We start from the raw sequence: 16,905 nt of genomic DNA on the forward strand, positions 1-16,905 counted from the left end.
AGAATAACCTGGATGTGTGGATTTGCTTTGTCCAGCATTAAAAGTAGCTCGTGTTTGAAATGCCTTTAGGTACCGCCTGACGTGCCGTGTCAAAGCTGCTCATTTTGATGTAGACTGGGGAGTGGAGGAGGATTCTCGCTTGTTAGTGGGAATTTACGAGCATGGTTATGGAAACTGGGAGCTAATTAAAACAGATCCGGAGCTGAAGTTGTCTGATAAGGTAGGTTGCTTTGCTTGCTGCTTCCATTGGGTGCATTGCAGTGCCCATAGCAAACACACCTCATTTACTCCAGAAACAGATGTTTATGTTGGTAACTACTCCAAAAATCATATTGAGGAAAACAGTGGCCTTCATGGAATGTTGCATGCTCTGTGGAAAGCAGAGTTGTCTCATTTGGGGGGCAGTACCAGGTGAACCACACTGAAGTGATGCAGGCAGAAAATGGCAGTGCTGACATGCGTGGTTCCATGCACAGGATGGAAGAGGCTGTGACTTGATGTTTCCTTGAGCATCTCACAAGAAGCTGAGTGTGAATTTCTCAGTGGAAATAATTTTTCACAGATTTGACACTGCTTGTGTCAAGGCTGGTCCGTGTTAGCTTTGAGGGTATGGTTACAGGACTGGGAATGGCAGCACAGCCAGCTGGAAAGCCTCCATCTAGTTCCTCTGTTCCTCAGTCATCCCCGCAAGAACAGTTTACAGGCACCATGTTGAAATGATCTGGGTTAAAAATAATCCACCATCCCTTGTGTCAGTGTGGTGGAAAGAGTGTGGAAACTGCAGCACAGGGCTGAGGAGCACTGGGAGTCTCCACACCAGCTTTGCTGCCAGCGTGCAGCATTCCCCTGACATCCCTGCTGGTGCTTTTAGCAAAGGTCAGGCTCTGCCTGAGATCCCTCCATGTGTGGAGCTCAGAAAGGCATTTTGCAATGGAAACAGCTGCCTGAAACACGCCACCCATTTTCCAGTGAAGTATGAAGCAAACCTAGCTGGCAAGCTGAGCTATTTCCTCCACAAAGTGTCACCTTTCAGCCTTGTTTTCCACTCAAAATTGTTCATCTGTGCCCCTGCTGTAGCAGTGTCTCAGGTTACCAGAGTGACTGGGCTGCTGTGACCAAGCTGTCACAAACAAATCTGAGGTGTCAAGGCGAGTGGACTCAGTTTTGCAACTTGAGGTCCCAAATATAGCTTGTAAAGGACCTTTTTTTCTTCAAGAGAACTTAGCAAGCTTGCAAGGCTTGGGATCCTTTAACTTCTGCAGTATTCCAAGGGGAGAGATGCTTGCTTGCTAGGAGCTTTGCCTTTGGCCAGACAGGGACAGTCTGAGAGGGGGAAGGAAGGTTTGAGCCTTCTTGTTGCCCTAGAAGGTGCAGCATCTGCTGCCCTTTGCGGGGCCTGGAAGGGCTGCTGCTAATGTGTAAATCTTTTGTCAAGCTTTGTGCCTATGGGTATATGTATTTTTTTTTTCTGCTTTATCAAAGATCCTACCAGTTGAGACAGATAAGAAACCTCAGGGAAAACAGCTCCAGACCCGAGTTGATTATCTACTGAAACTGCTGAAAAAAGATCTGGACAAGAAAGAAAACATGAAAGATGGGGAAGAGGTGAGATGTGGCTGCTTGATTCTGAGGGTTTCAAGGGGAGTGGTTGGCTGATAGCAGGAGACACCCTGTGTTCCCAGGTCACCAGACATAATTTCTATGAAGGAATATGAACTTATTGTCTGACTGCATTGTGATATTTATAATTTAAATGATAATAAATAAGAGGCAGGTTATTACTGCTCTTCCTGAAGGATTTGGGCTCATCAGTTTTCCTGCCAGCCTCAGGACCTGCAGCTGTTTGCACAATGCTCAGGAGATGGGAAATGTCCCCAGGAAATCGCTGTAGCTATTTGCTTTCCCTGACTTGTTCTATGTTTTTACCAGGGCAAGCTAAAGAAGAGGAAACCACGAGTGAAGAAAGAGAACAAGGCTCCCAAAGTCAAAGATGAGCATGGGAATGAACTCTCCTCTCCTCGGCACTCAGACAACCAGTCAGAAGAAGGTGAAGTCAAGGTGAGTCAGCCTTGGTGAACAGTGGCTTTTCCAGGTTTCCTTGGGCTGTGCTGTTACTGCCCAGCCTCACCTTGGGAAGCATTCCCAGCAAAGTCCCCAGGAGTCAGAGGCACTAAGAGTGAATTCCCACAGGACTGGCAAACTCACAAAACCACCCATACAGCTGTTGGTGTGAAAGAAGGACCTTTCCCACCTATTCTTTTAGCTCAGTGCTTTAAGGGATTTGGGGCATCCCAGAATGGCCACAAACATCCACACATTGACTCGGGGGAAAGGTTGTCTCAGGACAAAGCCCGTTGCCCTTATAAAGGAGAGAAAGAAGAATTGTTTCCCTCTCCTTTTGGGCACGTCAGCCCGTGGTGAAGCTGGAGTTTACCAAGGTCATGCTGTTGCTTAGAAAACGTTCAGTCTTTGAGTGGTTTGGCTTGCAGTCTGAGGCTTTTTGTTCGTGTGCTGATCAGTATCTACCTCAGGGGCTGATCATTCTGGAGCGCAGCTGGCACAGGAGAGCAGGCTGCTCTGCAGCTTGCCAGCTTGTCACAGAGTGGGGCTGGTCTGGTTTTCATACCCTTTTGTCACCTTTGGGGGGATGGCAGCTGCTTGAGCTGGGCTCGATGTCTGCTTAAAGAGGTGTGAGGGTAAATTTGGATGGGCCTCAAAAGTTGCCTGTGTTTTAAGGATGTTTTATGGAAGAAAATGTACATGAGGTGAGGGACTCCAACTTTATGCTGTGACTGATGTTCTAGGAGGATGGCTTGGACAAGAGCCCAGTGAAAAAGAAACAGAAGAAGAAAGAGAACAAAGAGAACAAGGAGAAACAGACATCCTCTAAGAAAGAAAAGGAAAGCGATAAAGAGAAAAAGAAGACAAAAGACAAGAAAGAGAAGGTATGTGGTACTTTCAGGAGCAGCATGATAGGGAAGTCCCTGAGCAGGACAAACTGTGAGACTTAGGATTCATTAAGGGCCCTGTGGGGTGAGGGGGTATCTCTTTTTCAGCCCTTTTGAATTGGCATAAAAAGTAGAAAAGGCGATGTGTTCTAAAGCTTTGTGGAATGCGACCAAAATGGAAGAGGTTTTGTCAGGCTGCCTTTAAAGTACAGCCATTCCTGTGACATGGATATGGCCACAGAGCTGATGCTAAGGAAAGAGCCTGGAGCAGTCAGATCAAAGTTCTGTCCAGCTGTGATTTATCACAGGGTTGGGAGGTCCTTGTCTGTATTGCCCTTTAATTTAAACTCACCCAAATGACCCAAGTGTCCACACCATCAAGACTGTAAGTTGTCATTGTCACTGTTCAGGACTCAACAGAATGAGTGTTTCAACATCACTGGTATGCTGGAGACTCAAATGTCTCTTGAATTTTGGGTACAACTGCCCTGAGGCTGGGTGCAAATTGGAAGGGGGGTAAAAGCTTCCATAATAATGACCTGAAGTACCTGTCCAAGGAACAGGTATGTACTACATGCCCAGTGTGTTTTGACACTGAGGTCATAAGTGCAAATTTAGAAGTTTTGTTGCCTATGTAGGGGAAAGTTTGCTTTCCAGTGATTTTTGGTGTGATATAGGTAAAAATGTACATGAACAGGCCATGATTTGAGAACTAGTGGTATCACAAAAAGTTGTAGATCCTTGTAGACATGACACTACCCTGAGCTCAGTCCTTTGCAATGGAGAGGTACTCTTTATTTTAACCTCTCTTCCAAGTCTTCAACATTGGTTTCTCCCCATGAGTGTGAATATCATATTCGTGTCCAAACTGTTGGCTCTGACTTCTCCCTGCTCCCTCATGGATGACATAAAGCTAAACAGAGCCATTGCAGCTCAGCAGTTGGAGATTTTGGGAGGAAAGTTGTAGGAACAGTGCCCAGGTTTAGCAAGTGCCAGTAACAATAGTGTGGAGGTTGCTAGCTGGGTCACTGGGGATCCTCCATTCTGGCTCATGGCGTGATGTGTGTAATTTGTCCTTGTAAAGCCTAAAGGTGGTGAGGCCAAATCTGGAAGTAAAGGGAAGAGATCACAGGGTCCTGTCCACATCACTGCAGGGAGCGAGCCAATCCCCATTGGAGAAGACGAGGATGATGATCTGGACCAAGAAACATTCAGCATAGTGAGTATTTTCCTTGGGAAATGGGAAGGCAGTGCTGAGAGCTCAGTGAGGTAGCCAAGGTTTGCTCAGATGTCATCCAAGGACGTGTTTTAGGTGTAGGGGTGTGACCCCCCTCCTAGTGTCCCACAGGGGTTTCCTCTGGCTGATCTGAGAGCAGGGCAGGACAACCCTGGACAAGAGCTGCCCACCAGTGCTGCCAGCTGGTATCCTGTCAGCAGAGCAAGCACAGGGGTTCTGTGCTTCAGCTGGTGACTTCCCCTGCTCAGCTGGCAGCCCTGGGTTACAGAACACCCTGCAGCCTTATATTGCCTCTCTTGTAGAAGCCAAGGAGCCAGTGAAGCTCTTTCAGGCAAGGAAATGCAGGAGAGTTTTGGGGGTGACCTTGTAGGAGGTGCAGAGCTGTGTAAATGCTCTCAAAGTAAACATGCCCACAAGGCTTGTTGTAAAAATTGCCTTTTAGTAAAAGTTGTCATGGTAGATTCTCCTTGGCTGAAATACCACTTCTTAAAAGCAGTTCTCTCAATGTAATCTCTGTATTTGCTGCAGGTCCTGTGGGGTTTTTTGTCTTTTTCTTTAACTTTCCTTCTGTGATGTACAAAAGATCCAGGCAGGCAGTCAAAAAACCTGTCTGATTTCCTATTTGTGCACGGTGTTGATGTGCCCAGGCCGAAAAACATGGTGCTTTCATTTCATGTCTGCTAGTTTTGGTAAAAGCAAGCATTAAAGTGACCAAAGATGGGATTGCACAGAATTGAATTGAGCAGTGTTTCTGCTGGGGTGGCTGGTTCAGTGTGTGGAGGCTTGGATACACTTCCCTGCCTGCCACGGGATCTGTGCAGGGGCAGACTGTGTGTAGTTACTGCTTGCAAAGCAAATTGTTCCCTCCTAAAAGGCAGGGGCAGTGGAGGTGGGGAGACTCCTGTCTTTTACTGACTATTGTCTGCAGCTTGTCTAACAATTTGCTATTTTATAGCTGATTTCTCCTTGCCTAATGGCCAGATAAAGCTAAACGAGCTTCTTTTCGATTAACAGTGCAATGATGTAGAGCCTTCTGCCAAATTAATCACTTTCTCCTCTCTGTTGCTCTTTCAAGTGCAAGGAAAGGATGAGACCAGTCAAAAAAGCACTGAAGCAACTTGATAAGCCTGATAAGGGACTGACAGTTCAAGAACAGCTGGAGCACACGCGCAACTGCCTGCTGAAAATTGGTGATCGCATCTCTGAGTGCCTTAAAGCCTACACTGACCAGGATCACATCAAGCTGTGGAGAAGGTGAGGGATCATTTTGTTTTCCTTAGCTGGTCTAGGATATTTTGAAATGGTAGTCAGAGGCTGCTGGCTCTTTTGTGGATGGATGTGCCATTTACCTCTTACTTAACCCGTGAAATCTTGTGTCTTCTGGTCCACTCAGCCTACAGAATCACAGAATCATGGAATGGTTTGGGTTGGGTGGGACCTTAAAAATCACCCAGTTCCAACCCCCTGCCATGGGCAGGGACAGAGGATCCAGTTCACTGGACCAGGTTGCTCAGAGCTCCATTCAGCCTGAACCTTGAACACTTCGAGGGATGATCTTCTATCACCAGTCCCCCAGGCAAATGTTTTCTCTTCAAGTTGTCCTGGTTTCATTACAATTGATTTCAAAGCTAAATCACATAAACCACTGCAAACTTCTTTATTTTACTTTGAAGATGTGGTTCCAGCCCTCCTGATCATCCTGTCCTGACTGAGACTGTTTTCCAGATAGGGTAGAATGAATTTGATGTTGCTTTGGAAGCTGCTGGCAGTTAAACTGCTGCTGTAGCTCTTAACAGAAAATGTTCATGTCCTTCTAGGAACCTGTGGATATTTGTGTCAAAATTCACAGAATTTGATGCCAGAAAACTACACAAACTCTACAAGATGGCTCATAAGAAAAGATCACAGGAAGAGGAGGTGAGAGCTGAAGTGCTTTCCCTTTGATTTCTGTCCTTAAAAGTTGCTGCACTGGAAGTGCCAATCCTTTCTGCCCCTTATAGTGGGTGTTCTTTGTTGTTGGCACTGTGATTTTCTCAACACCTAAACAGTCTGAGTGCATTTGCCTTCTTTTTCATGTGGCATTTCTGGTCACTTTGTCCTGGCTGTCCTGACCAAGCAAAAGCATTGTTTGGTGTGGCATGTGATGTTCAGTTGCCCTATGGAGTGAAAAGCCTGGGCGTGCTGCCCTGTAGAGATCGGGTGTAGAAGCAGAGCTGCCAAACTGTGCTAAACCTGAGCACAGAGTTGGCTCACCTCAAAGAGGCAGGAAAATCCAGAGCCTGGCAGACAAGGCCATTGCTCACAGTCCTGCTCTTCTGGTGGGAGAGCAGCTGAGCTGTATCCCTCTGTTCCACCTTGCAGGAGCAGAAGAAGAAGGAGGACATGTCCAGCATGAAGAAGCCGTTCCGCCCCGAGCCTTCAGGCTCCAGCCGCGATTCCGTGATGTCCCAGTCCCACGTGCCTCACAATCCTCATTCCCAGAAGATCCACATGCCCCCTTCCCACACCCAGCAGCAGATGCACGGGCACCCCCGGGACAACTACGGCCATCCAAACAAGAGACATTTCAGCAACACAGGTGAGTGCCGGCAGGCCAGGAGAAACCTTCCCTTGTGACCTAATGCTCCTGGACACAAATCCTTCTGGGACTTGTGGCTGCTCAGGTTTAAAGGGGATGGGATAGAGCATACAATACCACTGTACTTATTGCTGGGCTAGGAAACATGGTGATATAGTGAGGAAAAGAATGTGAAAATGGGATAGAGGAAGATTTGCGAGGATGACAAAGAAATAGTGGTAACAAAGTTCTATTACTGCATGGGGGACCCCTGAGGAAGGGGAGAGAATGATGAGGAGAATTCTAGTTTATCTGAAGGCTAATTAATTACTGTATTATACTATATTATATACATTTCATCTAAACCGAATCTGTTAAGTATTTACTCTGCACACAACTGCACAGAACTTTGCATTCATTTTGTGATTCTTTCATGACTGTCAGTAGACAGTCCCAACACACACACACACACATTCTTGGCCCTGATAGGCCAAGGGAACAAACCATCTTCACTTTGAGTAAATAAATTTTATATTGTATTCTACTTTGGCAAACACAGGCAGAGCAAACAAGATAAAAATTGTGTTTTCTTTCTTTGAAAGAAAATGTTCAGAGAGTGTGAATCTCAGAAATATTCTTGGGAAGAATTGTGCCTTGCTTTTCTCTGTGAAGAGAAATGTGGCAACAAAATTCAAAGAATAAAATTGGGCCCACGTCGTTTAGGGAGGAGAAAGCTAAAGGGGCGTCAATAGCTATTATTTCTTGGAGAATTCAGGGAAGCAGATGGGCTTAAACCAAAGCACTAAAGAGACTCAGAGGCGCTCTTTGCTCGTGGCAGACCGAGGAGACTGGCAGAGGGATCGAAAGTTCAACTACGGCGGCAACAGCAACCAGATGTGGGGCGGGGAGCGGCACCACCAGTACGAGCAGCACTGGTACAAGGACCACCACTACGGGGAGCGGCGCTCGCGGGGGGAGCCCCACCGCAGCTCCGGGAACTACAGACCAAACAACCTGTCCCGCAAGAGGCCCTACGAGCAGTACAACAGCGACCGAGACCACAGGGGCCACCGCGACTACTACGACAGGTGAGCCATGGCCTGCGTGGTTTGGAGCGACTAAGGGAGGCAGGAGCCTCCCCAAAATGGAAAATGTAAACCCCCTCCCTCCGAATTGTTATCATTTTGAAATTAAGGGGTGCTCAGGCAAAGATATGGGAGGAGGAATAACAGTTCTATATTAGGGAAGAAAATAAAAAAAATCAAATAAATTATGCAGTGATACAAAAAAACAGTGGCAGAGTCAGAATACAACCTGTCACCAGGGTGTTGGTGGCAGTCCCATTAAATGGTGGCTGCAGTCCTCCTGCAGTGACAGGTGTGGTTCTGTTGGAGCAGAGATCCTAGAGAAGGGTGTAGTCTTCCTCTGAAGGAAGGTAGTAGTACCTCCAGTGGTAGTGTAGATGAGCCTGGTCTTCCTCTGGGAGTCCAGTGGGAAAGGGCTGCTCCTCTGGGAGTCCAGTGGGAAAGGGCTGCTCCTCTGGGAATCCAGTGGGAAAGGCTGCCTGAGGTGTTCCAAATCTCTGATTATGTCCAGGTAGGAATTCTTGGCTCCTCCCCCTGGGCAGAGCATCTCCCAATGGGATGATGTAATTTTATCAGTCATGCAGAGACACTCACTGGCCATGAACAGAAGATATCTCCCCAGAGGGAGGGTGGGTTGTGAAAGAGATAAAGAAAAACTGCTCAATTAACAGAAGGTAACTGCTCCACAGATAGGAATAGAATACACACCCCCATTTCCAGCCTAAGACATTGCCCTCACCTCAGCGGGCTTGGGGAATTGATCTCCATCCATTTTTCTCTGCACAGGCACCACCACGATTCCAAACGTCGACGGTCCGACGACTTCAGGCCTCAGAACTACCACCAGCAGGATTTCCGGCGGATGTCTGACCACAGGCCACCCATGGGCTACCATGGCCAAGGACCTTCGGACCACTACCGGTCCTTCCACACAGACAAACTGGGGGATTACAAACAGCCCCTCCCTCCATCCCACCCTGCCGTGTCGGACCCTCGCTCGCCGCCCTCTCAGAAATCCCCCCACGATTCCAAGTCACCTCTTGATCACAGGTCACCTCTGGATAGGTCATTGGAACAGAAAAACAATCCAGATTATAACTGGAACATTCGGAAAGCGTAAAGCGACTGAGAGGGCGAGGCGCGCATCTGGAATTCTGGGGTGGCTGCTTTCTCCAGGCCAGCAACGAGAAACTCTGAACATGCTGCTATCATCTGGCTGGGTCAAGGAGGATCCTGGGGGAGTGGGTGGAGGAAGATTTTCCCTAGTTCTTGATTCTGGTTTAGATTCCCATCTCCTTTCCCCTTTTTTACCATTGAACTGTTCTGTCATGGAACCAGCCTTGCTGCCTCGTTTCTTGTTTTGATTTTGTTTTCCTCAGTCCAATGGACCCAAGGGAGTTTTCTCCAGCCAGTGTTTCCTCAGAAGGAGAAGGCAGATTGATGCTGCTTAGGATGGTGCAGAAGGCTGTGTGCCTGCTCTGACTTGATGTTACATGACAGATGCTGCTTTGGGGTTGGGGATAAACTGGTTGGGCTGGGATTTGTGTGTCACCAGCATGGGGCAATGGGAGGATATGTTCAAGGAGGGACAGGAAAGTCCCTCAGCAGCCAAACTTGGTTGAGAGAGGGACTTGATGTCCCTGCAGAATGACTCCAAAGGAGCTGGAGCCATGCTGGTGACAATCCATCACTTTCCTGGCCATGTTATCATTTTCATGTCTTTATCCATTTCAAAAAACTGGCTCTGCTTTGATTGCTGTTGTGTCCCCTGCAACAGAAGAGGTGGGGGGATCTTCCTCCCATCTCCAGAGCTGGGACTGGCAAATCTTGACTCTGGGGGTAAGTGGGAGCTGGGAAAAAGGGCCAACATCCTTAGCAAAGGCTTAGTTAACTTCTAACCATCAGGAAAGAAATTGATGTGAGAACAGAATTCCCAGTGTACAGGGCTCAGGAATTCATAACAAAACTCTTCTCTTCTGGCATGGGTGGTCCAGGAACTAACGGATGGTGGCTGGGAGGTGCAAGATCAAAAGATGGCTCTGGGGATACTGGAACTCCTAATCTTTCTGCCACTAAAGTCTCTGGTCTTTGGGCAAATCACTTCTCTCTTTGCTTCACAAAGCAGTGATCACAGACCTGTACTGTAACTGAAGGATAGGGGATGGTAGAACAAAGTGAAGTAGGAATCCAGTGGAGTGGTCACTGTTCAGGGAATGGTCACCTTCCTGCCACCTTTCCAGCAGTCAGCAGTGACTCTGAATTGCTAAAAGTACCTGCACTTGTAGACCTTTTTTTGTCTAAATTGGAAATGAACCTGAGGACTTAGCACCTCAGTGAGCAGGGACAGAATGAGGAATTCAGGACTGATCTGTAAAAATCCTTGGAGCAAATGTCTTAGAGCCCAGCATGGCAGAGGGAAAAGAGGAATGTGCAGCCCAGCTTGGTGGACTTCAGGGCAAACACTCCAAGTATTCAAACCACAGTATTTGATGCAAACCAGTGTCCAGCCTGGACACTTGGTGTGGTGAGAGGGGTTGGTTGTGCACGTCCTGCTGGCCAGAAGCACCTTGGGTGATTATTTTTCAGGTTGGAGTTCCCTGGAGACCACAAAGGCTGCCCTGAGCGTGGTGTCTGGGGCTGCATCACCACCCTGAGCTCAGTATTAAAGACCAGGCAGTTCCAGCCTCCTGTTTGGCAGGGCACAGAAGCTGGGCCTCCTGTTAAGATGCCAGTATTTGACTCTAATAAGCTGTGATGTCCCTTCCCCAAAAGACTGAGGGTGTTCAGGGCTGGCTTCCTGACTCCAGCCAGTGCCTTGGAAGGCACATGCAAACTGACACTAATACTCCTCCATGCAGTATATCCCTGGAAATCTGCTGCCATCACTCCTCCCCGTCCCGCTGCTCTAAGGGGACACACGGGAAGTGTTTTGTTCCCCTTTTGCTTTTATGTTGCAAGATTTCCACCGAATTCAGGGCAGTTTTGTTTCCTTAGGGGCACTTGCTGCCCTGATCAAGTGTTACACTTGTGTTTACCTGTGCAGGGTGAGGTGAAGGCGAGTCTTCCACAGTCCCCCTCGGAGGGGTGGGAGGTGTGGAGAGAGCACGATTCCGTGGTGTTTCCCACTAAGCTGTGATTGCAGGCTGTGATATTCAACAAAGAGGTCCTTTCTTTTCAGAGGTATTAGCTTTTAATGTGAAAATGGAGACAGCCTGGGAGGGGCAAAGAGAATTGCTGTTTTTGTCACGGTGCTGTCACAGTGGGAAGTTTGTGCCATACTCGTGTAGCAAAGGCAATACTGGCAACCAGTGTGAGGGCTGGTGCAGGAAAACTTTGGATCCCAGCAGGAGGCATTTTCGCTGTCCAGATGTGGGGGTTTCTGCTTATCCCAGGTTCCAGGCACGAGGTTGGTTGGGATTTCCTTCTTGTGCAACAGCAAAGGCTTTACCTACATCCACTGGAGAGCTGTCCCCACTGTCACTTCAGCCTGACGCTGAAGTCACATCATGTCCACTCATGATGGGTGAGTCTTTGCTGGGTTTGGCTTAGTGAAGCTGGAGAAGGAGATTTGGGAGAAAGTCTTCCCTGAGCGCGCACACACACACACACACACACACACACACACACACACACATTTCTGCATTTTATGTCCCCTCAGCATAGGGACCATAACCCAACACAGTCACGGGGATGTGAGTGGGATCAGAGGGGACACATCCACAGCCATAAACTTCCCTGTGGTGTTTGTGTCAGCACTGGTACAGCACTGGTACTGCTTCCTTCCTAACCAGCTCTGGGATTCCCTCCAGCCTCTTGGCAGAAAAAAGCAGTAACTTGCTGGGGTTGAGCATAAAAAAAAAAAAAAAGTTTTTTAGCCTGACCTCTTTGGAAATGTGTCAATGAGAAATAAATCTGACAAGGTACTGGTACTGCTTCCTTCCTAACCAGCTCTGGGATTCCCTCCAGCCTCTTGGCAGAAAAAAGCAGTAACTTGCTGGGGTTCAATTTAAAAAAAAAAAAAAAGTTTTTTAGCCTGACCTCTTTGGAAATGGTGTAAAGTTATGGTGGAAATCCTGCAGACCAAAACTTGCTGTGGGGACAGGTGATGTGGTCCCAAGCAAAATGGACATGGAACCGAGTGCTGAAGTCCTTGTGTGAATGGTTTGTGATCCACACAAAAATATTTTTCTGCTTTCACCCGTTTCCTCCCCACCTCTGCCTCCCCTCTGGGGAGAGAAGGACTCTTACTGTAAAAATACGGACTTTTAAACTTGTTGACTAAAAACAGTAATTAATATTAATTTATATTTGTGAAAGAAATGCCACTGTCCTAGTGATTTCTGATGTAAATATGTTGTTTATATAGTATGTATGAAATTTTCCTACATTGTAAAACTGCTGTACTTTTGATTCTTGTATATTAAAAAGTGTTACTGAGATTTTCAGAAGGGCCCCAGCGTGGTGTCTCTGGGGGGTCCCGTGGCAGGTCTGGGGGCAGGTTTGGGATGACAGGGCCCTTTCCTGCCAGCCACAGGCAAGCCACCATGGATATTTTCACTGTGCAGGAATAAGCATGTTCTGCTTGGCTGTTTTTACATAGTTTCACAGTTTGTGGTGATAGAGACTTGGAAGCTTCTTCAGATGGGAATTTCCACCTGATCAGAAGGAGCTGTACATTCTCTAACCCAGATCCACCAGGATTTCACTGGGATGATACTGATGATTATGTGTTTATCCCCCCTCCACATTTTATGGATCTCTGAGGATGTGTAAATTTTTTTTTTACCTTTTCTGGGGAGAATTCCCCTTTCTCTAGGAGAAGTGTTGCTGCTGCTGCCTCAGTGAGTTTTCTTCTCTGTCCCCAGCCCCCCCTGGGCAGGATTTGCCTCTCCCCAGGTGGGATGTGATGCAGTGGCTGCTTTGGTTTGGTCTTTACCCTCCACCGCTCACACTGGGGCCCACACAGAGCAGGGATTGGAGCCATTTCTCCCAAGTTATAAAAGCTCATTGTAAAAAGCACTTTTCACACCTGTAGCCACTGGGTCCAGCCCTTCCCAGTCTCTCTGCTGCTGAGCCAACTTTCAGCCAAGAGTGAAATTTCACAGCTGAGTTATATGCTCCTGAAAAATGGATTTCCTAATGGAAAGAGTGACTGGCTGTTAGCCATGGGGCTCAGCTGCAGGGAGGCACAGGGGCTGCAGGAGCTGGGCTGGCGTTACGTGCCTGGGTGAATCTACCTGAGACCACTGACTTTTTAAATGTTTTTATTTTGACTTAAGCAGGCAGGTAAGGATGTGAGCACCCTGATGCCAGGTGTCTCCCCCAGCCCTGCCCTGCACCCTCCCCAGTGAGGGGACAGGGCTGTGCTTTACATGGGGCAGACCCTCTAGAGGGAGTCGGTTCCCAGCAAAAAGCCCATTTTTGGTGAAAAACATCACTCTGCAGTGGTGGCTGCTCCCAGACAGCTGGTCCTGGCTCACCCCAAGCACTCAGAGCCCAAGACAGTGGCCAAGGGGCAGGGGATGGGCAGGCACAGCCACAGTGGGGCTGGAAACCCACCCCAGGCCCCAGGTGGCGGCACTTGAGCTGCTGCCCATCACAGAGTGATGGAATGGGACCCTGGATCCCCCAGGAGCTGCCCCCTCACCAGCCCTGAACATGGTCTGGAGAGCAATTTGGACCTCTCCCAGGTGCCACAAGGCCACCACTGCCACCACCACCGTCCCTGCACAGTTTGTGCCTTCCCCACTCACCTCCTGGGGATGCTGTGCTGCCTTGTGTGGTTAATGGGGACGGGGCATCCTTCAGGGGTCAGGGTCACATCAGCACTTTGTCCCACTGGAACATGCAGGGGCTGCCTGCTCACTGTCCCAGGATGGACAGCAGGGGACCATTGGTGACCTCCTGGCAGAACAGCCAGTGAGGGAGACCCCTGGCCCCTGCACTCTGGGCACTTTGTAGATGAATTTTCAGATTTAGCCATTTCTCCCATGCAAGGAGTGGCAGATGAAGTAGGTTTGGCTCTTCCCAAACGCTGCCAGTTCTCTGGGCTCTGAAGGAGGGGAAGGCCAGATGTCAATCACATCTCTGGGGCTGGGCATCGCTGCATGGATTCAGCCAAATAATGTGTTATGAGCTGGTGTGGGTGTCCCACCTGCCCTCATCATCTCCCTGTCCCCAGCTGCTGTGACAATGACGCCCTTCAGATGGAAATTTTAACAGAAAAAAAAATGCAATTTTCTTTTTCCTCATTAGAGGGCAGCAACAAACCCAGCTGGGACAGGAGAGCTGCCCAACAAAGGGAGGAATTACCACTACTGGGCTGTACACCCCAGTCTGCTGTGGTGAGCAGGGGAAGGATGGTGGCACCCACTTGGACTCCACTGCTGCACATCTCCCTTCCCACAGAGGCAAGGCTCTCATGGTTTATTATCTGTATTTTCACGTCCATCCCCTTTTTAATTTTCTCATTTGGCTGTAGATAAATCGAACTCCAGAGTGAAATTCTCAGTAGGATTCAGGACAGAAATGATCTCTCAGAGGGTCCTTCAGGTGGAAGAAAGCTGCTTTGGAGTGAGTGCAGAAATGGGGCAACACTTGCATCCTGAGTGGGGAACAGCACCAGGCAACACACGGGGAACAAAGCGAGACCCACTCGTTTATTGTCAAAAAAACCTCAAACTTTACTTGTGTTTCTCTCAATAAATAATTTACAGTATTTACAGGCGGTGACACTCCCGTGGGTCTCAGCGCAGGGAGGAGCTGGGGGGGCCTTTTCAGCATGGCCCCCCTTTGCCTATGTTTTTTTTGTTTTGTTTTGTTTGTTTCCAAGTATCGGGTCCTTCTTGGCCACACTTCACCTTTAACCAGAACTGGGTCAAACACAACCAAAATAAAGTGCTTCACTGTTTGCTTCTAAAACAGGGATACCCCAACCACCTCACAGCATCAGCCACCACTGGAGCACCCACCAGGACAGAGGGAATGAGCCAAGGCATAACCAGACTTTCCTTGGATGGAAACTGTCCCTAAACCACAGCATGCCATGCCATGGGTGATTATTTTATAGGAAAGGGAGGTCTGAAGGGAATTATTGACCTTGTTGGCACACTGTGGCTGGGCCAGCTCAGACAGCTTTCAAGCAGAACTGTGTGCTCACAGGGAGGCTGTGCACAGCTGCATTTAGCTGTGGGGTAAACCTCTTCTCTGCCCAGAGACAGATTTTGGCTTTTAAAAGGTGGGTTTTAAACTTCTAGGGCATATAAAAATTTGTTTTGTCTAGAACAAAGGAAACAGAAAGCCCAAATCAGCCTGGCTGAGCATTAGTGCATTGGGAAATGAAACTGTCCGGTGCCGTGGTCCAGTGGCTGCTCCCCTCAGCACCTCCAAACTGTGATATCCTTAGTTCAAAATCTCCCTAAACAGAGTATCTGGGGCATCAGCAAACAAAGCAAGGAGCAAAGTAGTAAACACATCTTTTTGTTTCTTTTCTTTCCTTAAACATTTAAAAACCAATTACATCTTTTCATCTGTACAGTCACACGAGATCAATGCCAGGGCTCTATATATTAAAGAGACAATATAAATTACATCAATTGACACAAGTTTGCATTTCTCTGCTGCTTTACAAATGGAGCTCTAGAGCTGTAAGGACACAATGAATAGTCATGTTCAGTATTTACACCAGGCTGCCTCTTGGCACCAGTTCAGACTGCCAAACCAAGCCTGTTCCCACCTCTTTTGGTGCTAAGCTTGTCTCATCACGCCCAGAGACCTCCCTTTTGAGAGCAGGAGGTGCCCCCGAGTGTGACATGTGTTTTGGGGCTTGTTTCTGGGAACTTCCCCCTGAGGAAAGGTGGGGGAAACCCACCAGGAGGTCTTGGAAGGCGCGGACCAAAGGTGGTCTTGATGTTTGTTCAGTGAGTGATGGGGCGAACCACAGAGGAATGTGGAGTGGAGGAGATGGGCAGCACTACGTGGTGGGGGAAGGAGATTATGAATGGTTTTGAGGCAGGGAACAGACATCTGGAGGCAGCTGGGGGGGGTTCTCTGCTGCATCCCGTCTCCTGGCTGAATTCTGACATTGCCCCATTTCTGATTCAAGCCCAGAAGGGCTTAAGGTGCAACTGGTCTGCAATGGGGTTGCAAGTCGCGGCCCCAGGATGGGGAGCAGAGCAGAGACCTAGCAGCAAAAAAAAGAGCACCACGCTCCTGCTCCATCCCAGGGCTGGGCCAGGCCGAGCCACAGGCAGGGAGGGGCTGGAGGGAGGTGCAGGTTGGGTCTCCCACTGAGCAGCCACCCTGCTGCCAGTTTCAGGGGACCAGAGAGTGAATGGTGTGAGGAACTCATCCAATGCTGGGCAGAAGTTGCAGAAACCGCTTGAATACTGGCCAGGTTTCTCCCATTGCCATCAAGAGTCCACCGTGGGTCCAGGCAGAGACAAGGGAGGCAGGAGTAAAACTACTGAGTGAATCAGCCAGGTGAACTGGATAAAATAGGGGACGCCTTTGAACCACAAAAAATGCAGGCCAAGGCTTGAGGAACGTGTCCTCCTTCCACTCAGAAGGTGCCTGGCATCAGCAGCCAAGCAAGTGTGGGATCATTGCCCACCATTTCGGCCCCTTGCACCACCTTCTGCAACAGCAGGGCTGTGGGCAGAGCAGGAAAAGCAGAGCCCAGCCCTGGTGAGCAGGACATCCTGCCCTGCTGTGCTGGCCAGGTCCTGTCTCACTGCTCCGTGCCCTCCTCAGGGGCTCTGCTCTCTGAAGACAAAGCCACGTTCACACACGCCAGTGTCACAGTCACCACGTGCACGGCTGGGACCAGGGGAGTGCTGCAAGGGCTCCCCAGCACCCACTCCAATGGCAGCAGGAGGAGGGGGAAGTGAGGAAGGTCCAGACAAGGTACAGTCCAGCAAAAACTCCTGACTGGTCCCACTGGCAGCACATTCCTCCCAGGCAAGAGCTGGGAAGGTGGAGGACTTGCACCAAGAGAGAGACTGAGGTCTGAAGACAAGCCACATGGCTCTGATGTCCAACCCCTTGTTTTCCAACACCTGCATCTCATCCCTGGTTGCC

The 16,905-nt window shown here is 48.8% G+C and overlaps 1 protein-coding gene across 7 annotated transcripts in view; it reads left to right on the forward strand.

Annotated features, from left to right (window-relative positions):
- CHD2 (chromodomain helicase DNA binding protein 2) overlaps window positions 1-10,656 on the forward strand; it is an 83,849-nt gene extending 73,193 nt beyond the window's left edge. For all 7 annotated transcript variants that reach the window (XM_039723080.1, XM_039723079.1, XM_039723081.1 and 4 more), the window contains 10 exons: window positions 70-220; window positions 1,483-1,605; window positions 1,930-2,058; window positions 2,805-2,945; window positions 4,033-4,167; window positions 5,261-5,439; window positions 6,003-6,102; window positions 6,547-6,763; window positions 7,581-7,830; window positions 8,614-10,656. In XM_039723080.1, the coding sequence (XP_039579014.1) occupies window positions 70-220; window positions 1,483-1,605; window positions 1,930-2,058; window positions 2,805-2,945; window positions 4,033-4,167; window positions 5,261-5,439; window positions 6,003-6,102; window positions 6,547-6,763; window positions 7,581-7,830; window positions 8,614-8,947 (1,759 nt within the window). In that variant the 3' untranslated portion in view covers window positions 8,948-10,656. The remainder of the gene's footprint in view (window positions 1-69; window positions 221-1,482; window positions 1,606-1,929; window positions 2,059-2,804; window positions 2,946-4,032; window positions 4,168-5,260; window positions 5,440-6,002; window positions 6,103-6,546; window positions 6,764-7,580; window positions 7,831-8,613) is intronic.
- Window positions 10,657-16,905: the final 6,249 nt, after the last annotated feature.

Source organism: Passer montanus, unplaced genomic scaffold (assembly GCF_014805655.1).
Source record: "Passer montanus isolate IOZ18808 unplaced genomic scaffold, ASM1480565v1 scaffold5, whole genome shotgun sequence".
Lineage (NCBI taxonomy): Eukaryota > Metazoa > Chordata > Aves > Passeriformes > Passeridae > Passer > Passer montanus.